General features: G+C 29.0%; 1 protein-coding gene across 1 annotated transcript in view; it reads left to right on the forward strand.

Annotated features, from left to right (window-relative positions):
* nmo (serine/threonine-protein kinase nemo) overlaps window positions 1-14,957 on the forward strand; it is a 347,920-nt gene extending 332,963 nt beyond the window's left edge. Inside the window, 6 exon segments of the mRNA XM_067045596.1 lie at window positions 4,854-5,063; window positions 5,490-5,678; window positions 6,549-6,750; window positions 7,657-7,750; window positions 9,932-9,960; window positions 9,963-14,957. Of these exon segments, the coding sequence (XP_066901697.1) occupies window positions 4,854-5,063; window positions 5,490-5,678; window positions 6,549-6,750; window positions 7,657-7,750; window positions 9,932-9,960; window positions 9,963-10,042 (804 nt within the window). The 3' untranslated portion in view covers window positions 10,043-14,957.
* Window positions 14,958-15,219: the final 262 nt, after the last annotated feature.

A 15,219-nucleotide genomic window follows, 5' to 3' on the forward strand; every position in this document is an offset into this window, starting at 1 on the left:
AAAATAATAAAAAAAAAATAAAAAAAAAAAAATAAATAAAAATTAAAAATAAATAAAATTTAACGAATATTAGCAAAATTAAATAAAATATAAATGGCGTTGATGACCAATGAAGTTTGGCGCCACTAAACAACCAAACAAACAAACTGCGATGTCTCGATCTCGACTGGGACGGATAAACTGGGTCCTACTGTATTCAAGCTGTTATTTTAAATATTTTATAGCCCAATTTTTAGTTTATTCATATTGATATATTCAAATGGAAGTTAGAAATAAATAAATTTGATATTGAATGTAAATAATATATTATTAATTATCTATCCATCTTTATTGACTGTAGGTTGGGTTAACAATTAGGAGAAAGGAGATCATCAAATATTTATGAAATCTTAATCAGATTATCTAAGAACGGTTCTCGTCGTAGGAGATCCATCTGGATGTTGAACCTTCCTGAAGTAAGGTCAGCTCCTCGAGTGAAGAGAGATATATTTAATGGCCGTATTATCGCGATGGTACCACCCAGTTCCATTACAAGAAGAGAGAGGGCGTCCACCGAGGCAATTTTTCAGCCCACCCCTCGATGATGTATTACCGGAGCGGAGGTAGTGGGAGGGTGGGGGGAAGGACGGTTAATTACTGGAGGGTAACAAACCGACGGGAGATAACACGCAATCTTTGCCCTGCATAATTCAGTATTTAGCAGGCCGTGTCCTGAGGCGTCAGTTCTGTTGTCAGGATTCGAGTTTCTGTTCGAGTCGGATTGGAAGTGACGCATGGTGGCTGTGGATAATTGTTATTTTAAATATTCATCGACTTGGTATACTACGTTCGCCTCCATATACAATGAATTTCAAGTTCGGAAACTGTTTTCTGTCTCTACAAATAAAAACAAATAAGCTATGCAAACATCATTATCGCTTAGTTATTTATCTATTTTTTTAATACTTTCATTTAGTTTCATTGCTATCAGCAGTATATTTGTAATCGTATCATTAGTCCGTTTCCTATTATCGGATCAAGTTAAAATTAGGTAAAAATACGTAAACTTGATAACGCAATTTCTGAGGTGGTCTTGTAGAGATGGGTGTGTAAAACATATTAATTGTAGCCAGGCCTCGCAATGCATGTTTAATAGTGAGGTAGCTGATTATGAGATGAATTGACAGGAATATTGAAGAGTTTTACGTATTCGGCGTAAATCTTCGCAGAATGGAAATTCGACTTCGTAAGGTATGCGGTTACGGTCGTGAAGGGGTAGTCAGTCCTACAGGTATGTGCTGTAGGTCCTGACTAAAAGACAGAGAGTATAGGTAGGAAAAGAAATACAGAGAAGACAGAGTGAAATGATAAAACAATATACATTTTTAAAAATAAAGTTAAAATGATGTGATCTACTATGTATATTATTACTCACTAGCTCCTTTGGTGGCAAAATCCCTGTGGAGGATATTCACACCTTGGCTTGGCAGATTTGTATTAGTTATACTTACTGGGCTTAAAAACGCCATCGAGATATGCTATGTATAAGGCGTTGGCTTTTAATGGATCAGAACATTCTATTGTTATCTTTATTGATTCAATAATAAATTTAGTGTGTGAAATAAAAGTATATACGAGAAATAGTAAGTTGAGGGATGATGGCACCTGATATCTCCCTGTGTAAACATACACTAAAAGTATATATAGGATTAAAATAGAGAATAAACCAATATACGAGTTGATATTGCGTGTATCATTTATTATCCCGTTTTTCCTTCTTTTTAGTTTCCCCTACGACGAATCATAATATCAACTTATTATTATTTAACTATTATTAGGACATTATTTTAATTTTATTTAGACCTGTAATATATTTGTTCGCATTTTATCCTGTATATGTAGTATGTATTAATACTTAAGTCCTAATGCCCGTTTTCTTTATTATGGCAGCTTCTATTCTATAAAAAATAAAATAAACTAGTAATAAAAATTATGGTCACCAGCACTTTTTCATCTCTGAACCTATCCAAAAAAATTATCTGATGAAAACATTCATTGCACTTATTGCATTGCCAATAAAGAAATGAGAGTCTGCCAGTTTGATCATGCAAAAATAGTGGCTGTTTTAAAACGTTAAAAAAAAAATTAATGTTTCATTCGAAACTCCATATCTTTAAATACACCTACATCATTAGAATTCCTAATAGAACATAATTTAAGGTCGAGTAAATTTTCTAAAATATAACCCCTGAAAGAGCTATTTACGCTCAATAGTTTCCGAGATATACTTTTTTTGGAAAGCAACATTCTTAAAAAATATACTGAAGAAATCAGTAGTTAGTGAATTTATATTGGGAAATCCATATCATATCTCAGGAATTTTTAGACGTACAGATGTCTATTAGAACTCACATAAAAGCTCTTCTAATGCTCTATAAAGTAGTTTATGACGTTTCTCTTTGTAAGGGGTAGTATTTTTTATTATAATTGCCAAAATATTTCGATTAATTTTATTTATGTATAGATTTTTCTATACTTACGAGATATTAAACTTTAAGAAAAACTATGTCTTCTTCAAATTTCTTAGGGACCTTAGCTATTATCAATTTATATTGTGGTTTTCAACTTTAGAACGTAACAGAATGCGAAGTTACCCATGACTTGGGTAAAATTTTTTTTTAATTGTCTAAAATAAAAAAAATCCTCTCTTTGTATAGAAAACCAAACAGTGAAAAAAGTAAATAAATAAATTGGAAGATTAATTGATAAATAAATACATTTTTTAACCGTATTGTTTGTAGAATGTAATTGATTGTAGGATAATGGTCCGGGTGTTGGTCAAGAAAGGACAAAAATACTATTTACTTATTAATAACTAATAGATAGTTTCCTATTATAAATAAATAAATCTTCTTTGAGAACTTTTTTATTATTATGAAAGTCGTGCTCTAAACGAAATAAAATAACGATAGTCATTTAACACTTAATTATTTTATTAGATCCTGCATTATTATCTATGCTATAACACTGATTTCAGTATGTTTTTTTAGCCTATTATTTTGTTTGACTCTATATGCGATAACTCTGACTTTTACAGCTTCTAATGTAATAACCCTGTGTAAATTACTTGTTAGATATTTTATTCCGATTAGCAAACTACTTTTATTTATCTGGGCCATCAGTTTACCATTACGCATAACGATTATTTCCGACTCAGCTTTGACTAAACTGCATTTAGTTCATGTTATTTTATGTTGAAAACTATAATTAGTATCAATCATTTATTTATAAAATAATATATAATTACACACATACATTACCAAAATATTTATTTAATGGTTATTCAAACTATGGAAGATATCTCAGTTATTGCCATATTTTCCTGTTAGGACGCTTAGCAATATGCTTTTCTGACAAATCCTTTCCTATCCTTGGAGTTTCCCTCTGGACTCCTCCCTAGCTCATGTCCACAGTGCTTTCTATTTCTCAATACCTTAAATTAAAATTTTTCCTTCTTCAATACAACTGATTATTATTGCTATTATCTTGAACATTTAGAGGAGAAATCATTATTGTTTAAGAATAGTTAGATGTCACACTAACTGATGAATGAATGATTAAAATTTAGCTTTTAATGTTCAGTATTGTTAACTCTTAAAAAAAAAAAAAAATGAATTTTGGAATTTATGTTTTTTGTGATAATTTTGTGTTACAGTCAATTAAAGATTATGAGAAATATTTTATTTTATCAGTTAATGAAGTATCTCATGAACATAACATATCATTTTAAATTAGTGTGTTCATAATAGTATGTTAGTTGTTGACAGTGGATATTGTATGAGGAAAGGATGGCTGATGAGGTCAGAGAGAAACACAAATAAGTTAAACCTATTTTATTATGTGTAAGTTATTGTGTATAAAGTTAGCGAAATTTATTTTATTACTGCCAACATTTCGGGTAGAATTTCAGGCCTTCATCGGGGCAACAGTTGCTATGTTTCAAACAGAAGTATCAGCTGTACCTTATTTTGGGAAATTTTAGTAGCATTACTATGATTTATTTATTTTTTTTTCCTGGGAAACAATGCAATCTTAAACCGATTCCTCTCTTTTCACTTTCTACTACCATTTATTATTCCAGCCATATAAGTTTTGTGTTCCACTTACCATATTTTCGATCATCCTCTCATATAGAAGTGTGTATGATTTTAATTTAATGTTATGATTGTATAAATGTTACATATTAGTCCCAAAAAAAGTTGTATACAATAATAAAATACCTTTATTGAAGTTTAAGAATTTTTTCTTTTAATATAATTATATTATAATTAATATAATTATAAATTAAATTTATTTTTGATCCCCAACTGAATTTTGTGTACAAATAGGCGATGAAAATGGATTTGAATCAGATCTATTGAACAGTGTCCAAGAAATCTACCTTAATATTATCCTGGGATTTACTTATTATTGATCTCAGTCTCACAGTTCTGAATGGAACTTAATGAGGAGAGACAAATTGCAACTTATTTTCTATCCCTCTAATTTAAGATTTTTCTCCATTACCTTCCAAAATAAAAACAGGTGTTTAGTGAAAATAAAAGAAACAAGAATAATTACAATTTACTGTTACTACCTCCTCTTGGGCTGCTCATAATTTGGATTATGTTTATTTTAATTATAATATTGTTTATTAACCTTACATATTATGTACCTAGTATGATATAAAATCGAATCATATATTCTTTCACTGTTTGTATTTTAAAAATATTTCCTCCTTAATCTTTGTCCAACCACTAATACACTCACCCTGTCATCAAGTTATATATTAGGTGATTGGTATGAATGTTTTCTGACAACTCTTTTTATTTTAGATCTGTGACTTCGGGCTGGCGAGGGTTGAGGAACCGGACAAGGGCAAGCACATGACCCAAGAAGTGGTGACCCAATACTATCGTGCACCAGAGATCCTCATGGGTGCCAGGCATTACACAGCTGCCGTCGATGTGTGGAGTGTCGGTTGCATCTTTGGCGAACTTTTGGGTCGGAGGATCCTGTTCCAGGCTCAGTCTCCTGTTCTTCAGGTATTTGAGTGTGTTTACATTGATCTTATATTTTTAAATGACTTTCTGGTCCATTATATTTGGTGTGAAGAGTCAGTTTATGAAGTTCGAACCAATTAATGTGTCATGTTTTGTTTTTATTCTTTACTTTCATTATAGATAAGATATATGATTTTTATGTTTGTATTTGGGAACATATTTGGCCGTATCGCAGATTTTGTGAACCTTTCTGCATTGGATTTTAAAATGGAACTTTGAAGGTTTAGGCCTGTGCAAGGTATTGAAAGATGTAGACTAGTAGACTACATTAAACCATTTTATATTATGTTGATTAAATATTTTTCAACTATACAAATTGTCAGATCATTTAACTTTAAATTTGTTATTGATAATTAGAGTCTATCCTGTACTCATCAATGTTTGATCAACCATTTAATTTTTTTTCAGCTGGAGTTGATCACAGACCTGCTGGGAACCCCTACGATGGATGACATGAGACATGCCTGTGAAGGAGCTCGATCCCACATGATGCGACTAAGATCAAAGCCACCAGCTCTGTCCGCACTGTACACTCTTTCGACGCTTGCTACGCATGAAGCTGTACATCTCCTATGTCAGATGCTTGTTTTTGATCCGGTTAGTGAAGTCACCAATTTTAGATTTTTCAAAAAGATATTCTCAAGAAGTGATTAATTCCACTTTGAAATAATTTGTTAAAAAGAATCTAGTGGCATGGAGGGCATTCCTTGAGCAAGCTGCTCACTAAACTCACTGCCTCCTCACCTTTAATAAAATGCTGTCCTTTTGATGGTCTAAGCATTTGAAAGTTATACGGCAATAAATCTGGACTGTATGATGTGTGTTCCAGTTTTCTTAAAACATTTCGATAATCTTTTGGTGTGTTAGATGAGTAGTATGGGACCGAGTGTTGTCATGGATTAAAATGACTTCTCTGATGGATTGTTGCCATCTTTAGTTCCAATAAGTGGCATTTGCTTGATCCAAGAGAATTGAGTAGCAAGCCATATTAACTCTTCTCTAATTGAATCTGGTGTTCTGTCAAATTGGTCTTTGGCTTATTCTTTTTCACTATTTCTCATTCTACTTTCTACATTCTACATTCTACCAGTTCAAAATTTAGATTTATAATGAAGAAAATCTATTTATACCCCCAATATCATGGGCACTTTAAATGTTTAACCATATATTTTCTATATTAAAATCCTTAAACATTCAATGAAAAAGTAGTAGAAATGAATTATTTACACTATTTTATGACAGTGTATTAAATATCTTGTTGTATCCTTATATTATTATAACAGGACACAATTAGTATCAATCATGCAATCTATATTAGATGGACACTGTAAAATTTCAGTTTGCATTTTAGTCTGTCTTAGTTTATATTAGTGAGCATTATTTAATTTGAGCTACCTGCAGCAATTGATAAATTTATCTTGAATTCGCTTTTATTTGAAGTAAGAATAATTATTAACTTTTTTTCAGGATAAACGTATCTCAGTGGTGGATGCCCTCGCCCACCCTTACCTTGATGAAGGCCGATTGAGATATCACTCATGTATGTGCAAGTGTTGTTTCACCACTACCAATGCAATGCGACAATATACTCTTGATTTTGAACCTGTTGCCCAGCGCATCTTTGATGATCTCTGGGAAAAGAAGCTCACTTCGGTTCAGCAAGTCAAAGGTACTAATGCTCAATTTAAATAATATACTACTTTCTTTCTGAATTAAGCAACAAATCTTTCGTATTATTGTGAGTGTTATTATTTATCTTTTTAAATAGATAGTGTTAATGTGTAAAAGGATTTACTATGTCATTTAAGTCACATTTTGTTATAATTAAAACATTGAATTTTTCTACAATTGTATTTTACATTAAACTTCTTTTTTTAAGTAAAAATTTATATAGCTATCCAAATTAGTTAACCCACTGCCTACCAAATTGACATTCATTGCCCCATTGTTGGCAGTCAAAATGTTAATTAAAAAACGATGAAATCCATTTTTATTTTGTATTGTCCAAAGTCTGATGTTTGTTTTAAGCTCTGATTGATTTTAAATTAAATATAAGTTTTAATCATTCATTTTTTTATAATTATATAAAAATATTTTACTATTATATACTTCACTCTCAAAAAAATTTATCATTTTTTTCCTACATCAAAAACTCATTGTTTATAGTGATTTAGTTGAATGATTGTTATTCATTGGAAATTAGATATAGATTATGCTGTTTTCATTTCATTTAAACTTTTTGCCCATTTTGAATTTCTTGATATGTAATATACAATTAGAATTGTTTTCATTTTTATTTAAAAATATTTTATCCTTAATTTGTCTATATGTTTATATAATACTTCATACCTTTTATTATATACTTTAGGGATTTTCTTGCCACTTATAAACCTGTTTTTTTGTTTTAATTTTATTGATAATGTTTATGGTATTGATTATAGCTTACTTTAATAATTTCAATAAGTTTTTGTTTCAAATGTATTAGTTGTATGTAAAATAGTAGTTGATATTAATGATGGAAAGACTAATAAATTCATTAAAGTAATATTAATATATTTTTTCTTTTTTGTTACAGAGGAGATGTACAAGTTCATAACTGAGAAAATAGGCACAACCCGCGTCCCTTTATGCATAAACCCCCAATCGGCCGCATTCAAGAGCTTTGCCAGGTAAGGCAAAAGCAGTCAGTGACTGAGAGCGAGGCAGCGAGCCGGGCATTCTGCACGCTGTCTAGCCTCCGCTACGGTACTCATCACATATCCCTCTATATATTGCTCAGTCATCAATCCTCAGTGTCTCTCTTGTTCGCTTTTATGTTCATGTATTTGTTCCTAGTAGTTCTAAACCTTTTGAAATTTAAAATAATGTTTCTGCTCAGGATTTTAAATTAAATTGGAAAAAACGTTTCTTATAATTATGAAATGGTTTTGTTGATCCATAGTAATGGCCTATTAAAACTATACTATTATTTTCTTCATATTATTGAATCTTGTATACTTTTTATTAAAATAAAAAAAAGAAAATTAAGAAATCATTCTGGATTGTCTTTTAGAATTTAAGAGATCATTGTTATATTTAGCAGCCAGTTATTTAATTGTATCAAACTACTTCTTGGCAACAGGAAATAAAAAACTTTTTTTCTTGTTAATTTAGTTTTAGATAAACAGTAGTTGGGAACAAAAAATGGTACATCATTTATATAAGATTTTGCTGAAGGTTTCCCTTTAAATTTTGTCTTCCCCCAAATTTAATGCTTTTTTTGTTGTTTTTTAAACGGAATTTAACATTATTTTTTGTACCAAATCAATTTTATGGGGCATAAACAGTTATAATTTTTTAAAAATTAAAAATAAGACTAAACATTATTAAAACAAACCTGTTAACTTAAACTTGTTTCTCAATCTGGGCCCTTTTACTTGGATCTCTGTTCTCTAGCATTAACTTAAAGTTTATCTGTCATATTCAAACAAGATTTTCTTGTGACAACAGTGGATTTAATCCAATTTGGATTTAATATACCATCTTTTTGGTAAGGATTGTAACTATTGATTGTTGGCCATGTATAGATTCTTTAGATATATATACAATTTAAACATCTAGCAATGTATTGGAACCACCCCTGTTGTCACAACAAACCAACAAACTGTAAGGATAGGGTTAAAGCTCTCTTTCTTCATCTGAGCATTAGCACCAAATCATTAACTAAGTTTTTTATTAGTAGTTAACTATTTTTGGGAACACATGAGTTTCAGCGACTGTAGAGAACTGAGCATTCCCCACTCTCATTTACCTTATCACTTTGTCTAATTATAAAATATATTCTGTTTGGGTTTAAGATGTCCTTTAAATGGAAGAAATTTTATTTCCTTTTCTTTTCTTCTTAATTTTATCAATTCTTCCTATGCTTTCTTTCTTTAGTGATAAGGCAATGAGAGGATTTTTAAATTTTTAACTAGTTTATAAGTATCAACTATCTGTATCACATGAAATGCCTATTTTTGATAAAAATCAATAAAGACAACTCTATTTTATAGAATATCTTTTATACTATAATAGATATTCTATAAACAGATAAATGTTTATTCTATTGCTTCTGTCTATTTACGTCGAGATTTCATGAAATTTTAATTCTCTCCTCAGGTTTTAAAAATATTTTTGACACAAAGGCAAGTGTACAAAAAAACATGCGTTTCATGTTATACTCTCAAATAGTTTATAACTCTAGTTTGATCTAACTGGTTAATTTATCAAATTTTAAATTTCATGCTCAGGCATCATCTTTTTTTCTAAAGAAATTTTATTTTATTGAACTAGATTGATACATTAATATAGATGGAATAGCAGTATCTAAACCAAAGAATTATTGATTAATATTTTTATCAACATTATTTTTCTGTTCCAACTGTGAGTAACTGCTGGATAATGTGATGAGATGCGTCTGATATTTTAGCTTGATATTTAATTTAAAGCTTATGTTATAGTTTGATTTAAAGCTACTCATTTAAATGACGTTACATATTAAAAAAAAAATCCAGCTCTTGTGAAAATTGACCTTTAGATATTTTAAAAAGGAATATATTTAAAAATTTAACAAAAAATCCAAACTCAAATTGTTATTTTATGATTTATTGTAGCTATAGTTTATAAAATAATTGCATGTTATATAAAAGACTGCAGAGATAAAATAAAGGTTATGAAATATCGCTTTATGTGTGTCTTTACTTTTATAAGTTCGAAGGAACAGAACTTGATGTATGCACTTTTCTCTATCAGTTTATAGAAGTATATACATGCTATATTTTGGCATAGTGTGTTATATTGTTGGGGTAATAATATGGTTCTGTTTGCAGCTCGACGGTGGCGCATCCCTCCGAACTGCCACCCTCCCCTCACCACTGGGAGTGACACTTGCTCCAACCGAGGATGATATTTCGTTGAGCTACCATCGTCGGGCCACCTAGTGTGTGACAAAAGACTTTTGTTTTTGTTTATCCTCTCATCCCTTAATTAATTTTCTTTCTTATTATCTTTCTACTATTGATTAATTATTAAAGTGCTTTCATTGTAAATTTTATTAAAAAAAAAAATTATTAAGGTTTCATATCAGAGCTGCTACGCTCGTCTTAATCTGTATCTAGATGAGTGCAATTTCTCTGTCCTTTTACGATACTAATTGTAATGATAACAATAATTATCAGACCAATTACAGGGCATATTAATATTGACATAGCGTATTTCTTCTGTGTATCGCAATTATTATACATTATTATGTATGCCTTTATCGTCAGTGTACTTGTTGTAAATATATTTCATAGATATGTCAATAATTTAGTGATTTTTCTCTTATGCGTACTGTAGATAGTTAGATGAAAGGATCATTGAGACAAGACTTTGCCCAAAATTAGGGGTTTTATTGATTTAGCTTAGTGTGTAAAGGAAAATTTATGTCCTTTCAAGATTCATTCTCCCTAATAAATTTATTAAACATTCTAACTCTCTTTTGCTAAACTGAGTTCTGATTGTGTATTAGTTAGTTTTGTGAATAGCTGTGAAATTTTTTAACGAAACATTGGTGTTATTATTTGGCCTAATATTGATCACTATTAACGGTACTCACGTTTAGCAATTATATTAGAATAATGTATTGTTTATTATCTAATATTTTTAAGCATTTCTTACTAATTATTAATTTTAATGGATTTTAGAGGAGTTGTTTAAGATGACTCTTTACTAAGTGTATATTTAGTTTGAATTAATGGCTCTTAGGCGGGTTTATTTGCTCACTGCTCCTTGGATCATTTGGACTGTTATCAATTTGCACTTTTTTTTTTCTTTTCTTTTTCCAAAGATCTCATTATTTTAAACTTTTTAGTCAGAATAACCACTGGTGGTGGTTTCCAATTTAATCACTTCTTCGGTGTGGAAAATAATTCAATATTAAGGCATTATTTTCTATTAGATGTTAGTTAAATTGCATTTTTAAACAATGTGTTATTAAATAGTATATTGAAACCAGAATATTAGTCTAAAAGAAATTGGGGGAAATATTATGAAACAAAATAAATAAAAAAATTTAAAAAAGAATAAAAATAAAATAAATGTGGTGTTGCTTGGAATGATATGTTTAGGGGCATATATTTACCAATTTGGTTTTTAACATTTTTCATTTTTCAGCTTTTTATTTTTTGTACGAGCCTCATTGGAAAATGGATCGAAATTCAGTGTTGTAGTTGGTTAGATTTTAGAATTTCTTTTTTTTAAACAAAGCTATATTCTTAACCATTCAATGGGTCATAAAGACTTGATGTTAAATAAAACTAGTAAAATAAGTTCATGTCTAAAAAAAATACAAAAAAAAAATAAATTTTAACCTGATGTGTGTTAGGTAGAAACAATAAAATTTAGGGTGATATAGTACGTACCAAATATGAATCATAAAATTATGGTTATTTATTATATTGAATAATCTAATCTTAAATATGTAAAAATTGTTGTCAAGAATTAAAACTTTTTATTTTTAGAAACCAATATTTTCTGTCGTTTCCAGTAATTTTTTGAAACAATATCTGCCCTAATATTCCATTTTTGGTTATAGCTTTGAAACTTTTTTTTTTTTTTTTTGTAGAGGACTGTACCTTGATGTTTTCATGGACTTTCCTAGTTTAATAGGAGAGAAAATGTTTTCATACTTTTTCCATCTCAATATTTAAAGGAATAAATGAAAAACATTGTTTTTGACATTTTATGTTATGACTCTCATCAAAAGATTCGTGTTTCTTTATTTTTCTTTTGTTCCGCACAAATATATGTCATTTTTCCTCATTTATTTGTTCATATTGGGAAAAATATTTCTCTGTGTTCAAATAATGTATATTGTTTTTATAATCAACATTCTTTCTTATAGTCATTTTTATTCAATAAGAATGGACTATTATCTAATAGATTTTTAATTATTGACTTATAACAATGTGAATCATTTGTCTTTGTTGTTATTTAATTTTAAAATTAATATAACTTATTTATGAATTAAATTCTTGCATATGCATATAAAATTTTTATTGATCAGATATACAGTTTCACAGATTGTTATAAACACGATGATGAGAAAAATAAATTGAAACATTTAAAACAGTCAATACTATTAAAAGGTTAAATATATTTGTATATCGAAGAAAATAGAACAATTTAAAATGGTTTTCCAATGTAGCAAGTATGAAAGAAACGCCCCATTTATATAAAGGGCATTCTTTCTTGTTTAGTTTTACTTATAATAGGTTTTTGTTTAATATCGATGACTGATCAGTACCACTGCCAATACAGGCTTAACATAGCATTCCTTTTTTCGCTCAGTTTTGAGTTGTTTTTTTTTTTGTTCGACATTTTTTTGCTCATGCGTGGTAATGGGCTGCTTATAGATAGCTCATTCCTCAGAGGTTTGTTATTCTAAACCCATTTAACTTTGATATAACTAAATGTGTATATAATAGTATTTAAGTTGTATATAGTTAATTAATTACTAAATTAGGCTGGTGTAATGTGTCCTCAACACGTGATATTAATTACACGTTTTTATTGAATTTTCTTATCATGCTGGGGGAAAAATAAAAAAAAAAAGGTAATATATGTAGTAAGTTTAAAATTAGTTGTTTTCATTCTTGGTTTTCACTTTTTGTTTTCTTTTTCGATGACCCGTCTATTCGAATAAACAAATTTTTAGAATGAGATAATAATTTTTTATACTTGGATTTTTTATTGAATTTGTTAATGCATGTAAAACAATTACAGATAATAGACTTTATATTTACTAAGCACTTAGGCAAATGTACATATATTTTTAGTGTTGTATATATTATATCCCATAGGTTTGATACAAATATCGAGACTAAAAAGAAGGAAAAATTAGATATATATATTAGCTCTTAATCACCGTATATTGCTGAACAGTCTGTGAAATATATGAATTATATAATTAAAAATTATATTATAAATGTGATTAATAAAAATTATAAATGTGGGTGTTTGTCTGTTTTCGGTGTATTCATTTCATTTAAAATTCCGAGTGTAGATGTTTCATACTGATGTATTTCGCACCAAAACAAAGTGTCTATTTATAGATTGATATTTTTCTCTTATAAAATTTGGCGATTAGAATTTCAACGTAGACCACCTGCTATCGTGATGTTTTAGTAAGAATATCTTCCCTGGCCTCGTAATATTATAGAATTAAGATGAGAATTAAGGTTAAGGATGAAACCCCTTCTTCTTCTTCTTCATATTGAATATTTACCTCACACCTTAAATTATTGTCCAAACACAATTTAAAAGCTAATAGGGCATATTGGTACTATTCTGTGTCTATTAACCGAAAATACTTCAATAGAGTTCGAGTAGCGTATTTAAAATTGCAGTTTTGAAAAGATTTTAAAATGCATCTTTTGTGATTCACAAAGTGTCATTGTAATGTCAATTATCACACTTTTGTGGTAAGTTATAAAATACACAATTTGTTAACTATGCTAGAAGTTGTAGCTTTAGAAAAATGAAAATGTTTTTAGTATTAGTTTGTGCACTTCAATATTCGATGTTTAGGTGTTGATGTGAATCGCAAAAGGTGCGCTGGGTTGCAATCTTTAAATTTGTGTTGCCTTATTCAAACACTGTTTGTATATTACTTAACACAATTAAAATATAAAAAAGTGTTCCTCATCAATTCAAGAAATATGTTGAATATATTAAGATGTAAAGTGTATTATTAAGAGAGATCGTATTTTTATGCAGTAAACGAATTATATAAATTTAGCAGCAAAATGTGAGGAAGTATATAATAATTTTGTATGCTATGTTAATGAATAAAATAAAATAAAAAATCATAACAGTAATTATTAGTTAAAATCTTTTTCTTTTTTTTTTCAAATTGTCATAAAAATTGTATAAGTATTGGGTTGTTCAAATCAAATTAAAAAATCCTAAATTTTTTTTTTGTTTCTATGCAGCTAATGTAATATTAACAACCAATTAATTTTAAACTTAATCTGCAATGACATAAAAATTCGGTCTCTGTCATCAACTTCTAGCTATATATGTATTGGATTGTTTTAACTTTATGAAGTAATTATTTTAGAAACCTTTCATGCAACGAATCAGTCAAAACCTGCATATCTTGTGATAATCTCATTATTTTTCAATTGCATCGACACTTTATGTAGTTGTTTTATATACAGATAAAAACTGATGACCACAGTAATATTACACTTAGATATTAAGCAAATTAAAAGGTTTTGAACAGTGTGATTGCAACCTAATTAAGCAAAAAAAAAAATGTGTGCTTGTTTTATTTTTTACTCTAGATGTGTCGTTTGAATCAGCATACCTCTTTCTACTAAAAAAAAATATGAGATGAGAACAATATCGAAAAATAGATTAGTTTATTACTGAACATTAGTTAGCTACTGGTTGTGTACATTGAGGCCTTTTAGATAGGTGTTAGTTGATATTATTTCATCTTTTATTTGTAATCACATTATCGATTATTGAATTGTATCTTTATAATACGGTGGCCTTCCAGACATAGCCGATGGCTGAATTAATATAAAATGTAATGTTGTCGTCCTTTTAATGAATTAGATATTTGTCTCTAGGTGTCATTAGATTTTCTAGCTATGTAAATAATTATAAATATTAAATACATCAATATAAGTATATATTATGCCTGTTGTTGTTTTGGGGTATGGTGATTGTTTCTAAGTCTGGAGTGCCACCTTGTAATAAAAAAAAAAGTTTGGTTTTGTAAAAGGAGTTGGCTCCTTATTAGTCAATTTCTTGTAACTGGGATATTACCTGTCGTTTAAATAATTAACATAAAGCATCTCAAGTTAACAGTATTGTTTAGCCAGTCCAGCTATAGGCAACAACAAATATTAATAAGAAGGTGTAATAAAAGAACATGTATCAAAGCAACAAAAGAATTATTTTATTCTCTTCCTCCCTAACCTTTCCTTCCTCTAATTTCTTTCTTATTTGTTTTTTTTTATCCAGCTAGTATTAAATGTTCAGTTATAAATATTTTAAAGAAATAAGATAGGTAAGTAAGTAAAAAAGGTCTGTTATGTTCAATTTAATGCTTGCAAAGTTTTTCTTA

Source organism: Halyomorpha halys, unplaced genomic scaffold (assembly GCF_000696795.3).
Source record: "Halyomorpha halys isolate HHAL.00 unplaced genomic scaffold, Hhal_1.1 Scaffold98.1, whole genome shotgun sequence".
NCBI lineage: Eukaryota > Metazoa > Arthropoda > Insecta > Hemiptera > Pentatomidae > Halyomorpha > Halyomorpha halys.